General features: G+C 53.3%; 2 protein-coding genes across 3 annotated transcripts in view; both read right to left on the bottom strand.

The window, feature by feature from the left end:
• VPS36 (vacuolar protein sorting 36 homolog) overlaps positions 1-216 on the bottom strand; it is a 40379-nt gene extending 40163 nt beyond the window's left edge. Inside the window, 1 exon segment of the mRNA XM_078883828.1 lies at positions 29-216. Coding sequence (XP_078739954.1) covers positions 29-124 — 96 coding nt within the window. The 5' untranslated portion in view covers positions 125-216.
• Positions 217-3144: 2928 nt separating this feature from the next.
• The window catches only part of HDDC3 (HD domain containing 3), a 9708-nt gene continuing 5352 nt past the window's right edge, over positions 3145-7500 (bottom strand). For both annotated transcript variants that reach the window (XM_078883818.1, XM_078883817.1), the window contains exons 5-6: positions 6459-6576; positions 3145-3441 (exon numbers count right to left, since the gene is read on the bottom strand). In XM_078883818.1, the coding sequence (XP_078739944.1) occupies positions 3248-3441; positions 6459-6576 (312 nt within the window). In that variant the 3' untranslated portion in view covers positions 3145-3247. The remainder of the gene's footprint in view (positions 3442-6458; positions 6577-7500) is intronic.

The following is a 7500-nucleotide window of genomic DNA, read 5'->3' as shown; positions in this document are numbered from 1 at the left end:
CTACCGCCTCTCCCAGTCTCTCTCGTACCCTCTCGTTTCCGTCGTAGAGGCGAACTCCGCGCTGTTGGACGATCAGCGTCTCGTTCATCTCCAGGAGGCCGTTCGTCCACACGAAGCGGTCCATTTTTTGTTGATATGGTGGAGGGGAGTCGGTTTTGGGGAAGAAGCCTCGATCATCCGCTACGGCTCGGAAAAAAGACGCCCTAGGTCGCCATCTTACGTAGGGGGGGAGGTGTGACGGCGGACGGGTGGCCATGTTAGGTAGGGATGGTTGTGTTAACGTTTGCAGGCGGCCATGTTAGGTAGGGATTGTTAACTTTCATGACGGCCATGTTAGGTAGGGAAAATTAACTTGGCAGGCGGCCATGTTAGGTAGGAATGGTTAACTTTGCAGGCGGCCATGTTAGGTAGGGATAATTAACTTGGCAGGCGGCCATGTTAGGTAGGGAGGGTTAACTTTGCAGGCGGCCATGTTAGGTAGGGATGGTTAACTTTCAAGGCGGCCATGTTAGGTAGGGAAAATTAACTTGGCAGGCGGTCATGTTAGGTAGGGATGGTTAACTTTGCAGGCGGCCATGTTAGTTAGGGATGGTTAACTTTACAGGCGGCCATGTTAGTTAGGGATGGTTAACTTTGCAGGCGGCCATGTTAGGTAGGGATGGTTAACTTTGCAGGCGGCCATGTTAAGTAGGGACCAATCAACTTCAAGGACAGTGCATATCATTACCATAATCAGAGTTGTTTCTTTTTGTTTGCATTTTGACTGCTTGTGTTGCGGTTATTGCAAACATGATGCCTTGTACAAAGGTGTCAGTATTTGTACCAGTTTAAAGGGTAAAAAACCTATTACTATATTTTGCCACTGCTAAAGGAGATGTCTCATAGTGTAAATGCTTAACCCCGAGCTCTCAATACTCTGATAGTGCGCTGTCTTTGAGTTGTGCGCCTTTTGGCGTCATCTGGTCCAACACCAATGGAGACTAGGCTCTAAGAAAAGCCGTCTTGGGTGTGGACCAATCAACTTCAAGGACAGTGCAAACATTATCAGAGTTGTTTCTTTTTGTTTGCATTTTGACTGCTTGTGTTGCGGTTATTGCAAACACGATGCCTTGTACAAAGGTGTCAGTTTTGTACCAGTTTAAAGGGTAAAAACCTACTACTACATTTTGCCACTGCTAAAGGAGATGTCTCATAGTGTAAATGCTTATCCCCGAGCTCTCAATACTCTGATAGTGACGCTGTCTTTGAGTTGTGCGCCTTTTGGCGTCTTCTGGTCCAACACCAATGGAGACTAGGCTCTAAGAAAAGCTGTCTTGGGTGTGGACCAATCAACTTCAAGGACAGTGCATATCATTATCAGAGTTTTTTTTGTTTGCATTTTGACTGCTTGTGTTGCGGTTATTGCAAACACGATGCCTTGTACAAAGGTGTCAGTTTTGTACCAGTTTAAAGGGTAAAAAACCTACTACTACATTTTGCCACTGCTAAAGGAGATGTCTCATAGTGAAAAAGAACACACAAGTCCAGATCTTCGTCGACGCACTGGTTTATTTCACTTGTACTTCGCATACAACACAGAGACGACAGCGACGACAGCGACGATTCAGCCAAAAGCCCCATCCCCTCATCCCCTGTTAAGCTCCCAGCGTGCCCCAGAGGTCGCAAACGGGTTTTGATTCCTTACCCGTACCCGGCCGCACCAGGGTCGCAAACGGGTACCCGTACCCGGCCGTACCCGTACCCTACCCGTACCCGCCTGGGTACGGGTATCGGGTACCTGCATGCGACCTCTGGGATGAAGCCATGTTGCAGGCGCGGGTGGGTTGATTCTACGAGCTTGAATTGTGAGAAGAGACAAGACGTTGGGAAATGAGTGACAAACGGTGACTCACCAGTGACTCACGGCCTACCCGTACCCGGCCGCACCAGGGTCGCAAACGGGTACCCGTACCCGGCCGTACCCGTACCCTACCCGTACCCTACCCGGCCGGGTACGGGTATCGGGTACCCGATTGCGACCTCTGGGATGAAGCCACGTTGCAGGCGCGGGTGGGTTGATTCTAGGAACTTGAATTGTGAGAAGAGACAAGACGTTGGGAAATGAGTGACAAACGGTGACTCACCCAGTGACTCACGGCCTACCCGTACCCGTCCGCACCAGGGGTCGCAAACGGCTACCCGTACCCAGCCGGGTACCCAGCCGGGTACGGGTTCCCGGTTGCGACCTCTGGCGTGGCCAGGTTACTGCCCTGGCCACCCTCACCCTCCCCTCCTTTTCTGGAACTCTCTAGCGGGTTCTGGGAGCTCCAAGATGGATTTCCCTCAATGACCCTCGGCCAAATTTGTTCACCTTAGCGGACGCACCCCCCCCCTCCCCAGTGTATACCGTCGACCCATCCCTTCTGTGCAGTGGCGGCTCCTGCAAAATCTCTCAGGGGGGGCAAATGTCTGGATGATTGATAAGGTCCACCCATGCAATGAATAAATTAACAGCTTAAGCATGTAAAGGCAACTTCACTTCTTTAATATTAATGTTTCTTTTATTAAAGATTCCACTAGGTGGCGGCAAATTATATTGTTGGATGAAACGTGCTTACGTATGATGACGTAGGCACGTATGATGACGTAGGCACGTTAGGGCGAGCCCTCCCGGAAGCCATAGAGAATGCATTGCAGCGCCCGCCGTTCGAAAAAAAACATCTTTGAATGTAAGTCTACGGGAACACTCGGGGCGATTCTCAGCCGGAGTGAAATCGCCCAAAAAGAGGCGGTGACTCCACAGAACGTAGCATGACGCTGATTGGACTATATCCAGAGGCTGACAGTGACGGCTAGCGTGACTCTGTGGTTGAATGACATTGGTGGTGCGTCGCCCAATCGCCCTAATGAAGAAACCGCCCCTGCTTCTGTGCATACTTCTAGATTTGAAGTTTTCGTGACTGCAAGGATTCATACTCTTTGCTTGTTTCAGTGAAGTTAGTGGCGGCGGCGGTGGTGTTGTGGCGGTGGTGGTGTTTCAAGGTGGTGTTGTGGTGGTGGTGGTGGTTCAAGGTGGTGTTGTGGTGGTGGCGGTGGTGGTTCAACGTGGTGTTGTGGTGGTGGCGGTGGTGGTGGTTCAAGGTGGTGTTGTGGCGGTGGTGGTGGTTCAAGGTGGTGTTGTGGCGGTGGTGGTGGTTCAAGGTGGTGTTGTGGTGGTGGCGGTGGTGGTGGTTCAAGGTGGTGTTGTGGTGGTGGCGGTGGTGGTGGTTCAAGGTGGTGTTGTGGTGGCGGTGGTGGCGGTGGTGGTGGCGGTGGCGGTGGTGGTGGTGTTGGTGGTGGCGACACCGCGCTGGCTGAGCAAGGTGTCCATCTCTCGCTCCAGAGCTGCGTTGGCCCCTCGCAGCCCACGCAGCACCAACGCAGACCACTCAAAGTACTTGTGCACTCGCTCCTCCGTCCATCCTGCACACAGTACACACACAGTACACACACACAGTACACACAGTACACACACACACAGTGCACACACAGTACACACACACAGTACACACACACAGTACACACACAGTACACACAGTACACACACAGTACACACAGTACACACACACAGTACACACAGTACACACAGTACACACACACACAGTGCACACACAGTACACACAGTACACACACAGTACACACAGTACACACACACAGTACACACACACAGTACACACACACAGTACACACAGTACACACACACACAGTGCACACAGTACACACACAGTACACACAGTACACACACAGTACACACAGTACACACACAGTACACACACACGCACAGTACACACACAGTACACACACACAGTACACACAGTACACACACAGTACACACACAGTACACACAGTACACACACACAGTACACACACAGTACACACACAATACACACGCAGTACACACACAGTACACACACAGTACACACAGTACACACAGTACACACACAGTACACACAGTACACACACACAGTACACACACACAGTACACACACACAGTACACACAGTACACACACACAGTACACACACACAGTACACACACACAGTACACACACACACAGTGCACACGCACAGTACACACACAGTACACACACACAGTACACACAGTACACACACAGTACACACACAGTACACACAGTACACACACACAGTACACACACAGTACACACACAGTACACACGCAGTACACACACAGTACACACACAGTACACACACAGTACACACAGTACACACAGTACACACACAGTACACACAGTACACACACAGTACACACAGTACACACACAGTACACACACAGTACACACAGTACACACACACAGTACACACAGTACACACAGTACACACACACAGTACACACACAGTACACACACACAGTACACACAGTACACATACACAGTACACACACACAGTACACACACACACAGTACACACACACAGTACACACACACACAGTACACACACACAGTACACACAGTACACACACACAGTACACACACACAGTACACACACACACAGTACACACACACACAGTACACACACACACAGTACACACACACAGTACACACACACACAGTACACACACACAGTACACACAGTACACACACAGTACACACACACAGTACACACACACACAGTACACACACACACAGTACACACACAGTACACACACACAGTACACACACACACAGTACACACACAGTACACACAGTACACACAAACACAGTACACACACAGTACACACACACAGTAAACACACACAGTACAGTACACACACACAGTACACACACACAGTACACACACACACAGTACACACACACACAGTACACACAGTACACACACACAGTACACACACACAGTACACACAGTACACACACACACAGTACACACACACAGTACACACACACACAGTACACACACACACAGTACACACAGTACACACACACAGTACACACACACAGTACACACACACACAGTACACACACACACAGTACACACACACAGTACACACAGTACACACACACACAGTACACACACACAGTACACACACACACACAGTACACACACACAGTACACACAGCACACACACACAGTACACACACACAGTACACACACACACAGTACACACACACAGTACACACAGTACACACACACAGTACACACACACACAGTACACACACACACAGTACACACACACAGTACACACACACACAGTACACACACACAGTAAACACACACAGTACACACACACACAGTACACACACACAGTACACACACACACAGTACACACACACAGTACACACAGTACACACACACACAGTACACACACAGTACACACACACAGTAAACACACACAGTACACACACACACAGTACACACACACAGTACACACACACACAGTACACACACACACAGTACACACACACAGTACACACACACACAGTACACACACACAGTACACACACACACAGTACACACACACACAGTACACACACACAGTACACACACACACAGTACACACACACACAGTACACACACACAGTACACACACACACAGTACACACACAGTACACACACACAGTAAACACACACAGTACACACACACACAGTACACACACACAGTACACACACACACAGTACACACACACAGTACACACACACAGTACACACACACACAGTACACACACACACAGTACACACACACAGTACACACACACACAGTACACACACACAGTACACACAGTACACACACACACAGTACACACACAGTACACACACACAGTAAACACACACAGTACACACACACACAGTACACACACACAGTACACACACACACAGTACACACACACACAGTACACACACACAGTACACACACACACAGTACACACACACAGTACACACACACAGTACACACACACACAGTACACACACACACAGTACACACACACAGTACACACACACACAGTACACACACACAGTACACACAGTACACACACACACAGTACACACACAGTACACACACACACAGTACACACACACAGTACACACACACACAGTACACACACACAGTACACACACACAGTACACACACACACAGTACACACACACACAGTACACACACACAGTACACACACACACAGTACACACACACAGTACACACAGTACACACACACACAGTACACACACAGTACACACACACAGTAAACACACACAGTACACACACACACAGTACACACACACAGTACACACACACACAGTACACACACACAGTACACACACACACAGTACACACACACAGTACACACAGTACACACACACACAGTACACACACAGTACACACACACAGTACACACACACAGTACACACACACAGTACACACACACAGTAAACACAGTACTCTCCCCGTGCCCCCCCCCCTCACCTTGTCCCCCCCCCCCCCCCAGCTCACCTTGTGGGGTGCACCTGTTGAGGTCTCTCAGGTTGTAGATTTTGTCAGCCAGAGCCACGGACTTGGCCCCGGGGGACAGACTCGGAGCCCGCAACACAGCCTGGGACTTGCGCTCAGCCTGGGGGGGGTGGGGGTGGGGGTGGTGCGGGGGGGTGGTTGGGGTGGGGGGGGGTGGGGGGGGGTGGGGGGTTGGGGGTGGTGGTGGTGGGGGGGAGTGGTGGGGGTGGTGGGGGGTGGTTGGGGTGGGGGTGGGGGTGGGGAGGGGGAGAGTCATGGGGGGGGGGGGGAGTGGTGGGGGTGGTGGGGGGGGTGGGGGTGGTGGGGGGGGTGGCGGGGGGGGAGTGTGTGGGGGTGGTGGGGGGTGGTGGGGGTGGTGGAGGCGGTCGGAGTTGCGGGGGGGGGGGGTGGGGGCGGATGGTGGAGGGGGAAGGGGGTGGGGGTGGGGGTGGGGGGGGTGGAGGGGGGGGGGGTGGGGGCGGATGGTGGAGGGGGAAGGGGGTGGGGGTGGGGGTGCGGGGGGTGGCGGGGGGGGAGTGGTGGGGGTGGTGGGGGTGGTGGGGGGGGTGGAGGGGGGGGAGTGGTGGGGGTGGTGGGGGTGGTGGGGGTGGTGGAGGCGGTCGGAGTTGCGGGGGGGGTGGGGGCGGGTGGTGGAGGGGGGGGGTGGTGGTGGGGGTGGTGGAGGGGGGGGGGGTGGTGGTGGGGGTGGTGGGGGTGGTGGGGGTGGTGGTGGGGGTGGTGGGGGTGGTGGGAGGGGTAGGGGGGTGGGGGGGTGGGGGTGGTTTTAGTGGTGGGTGTGGTGGGGGGGGTGGGGGCGGTGGGGGTGGTGGGGGGGGTGGTTGTGGTGGTGGGGGTGGTGGGGGGGGTGGGGGCGGTGGGGGTGGTGGGGGGGGTGGTTGTGGTGGTGGGGGTGGTGGGGGCGGTGGGGGCGGTGGGGGTGGTGGGGGGGGTGGTTGTGGTGGTGGGGGGGGTGGTGGGGGGGGTGGGGGGGGGTGGTGGAGGTGGTTGGGATGGTGGTGGGGGGGAGAGTAGTGGGGGGGGGGGG

Source organism: Lampetra fluviatilis, chromosome 73 (genome assembly GCF_964198595.1).
Source record: "Lampetra fluviatilis chromosome 73, kcLamFluv1.1, whole genome shotgun sequence".
NCBI lineage: Eukaryota > Metazoa > Chordata > Hyperoartia > Petromyzontiformes > Petromyzontidae > Lampetra > Lampetra fluviatilis.
This window is presented reverse-complemented; position numbering and strand designations above follow the sequence as displayed.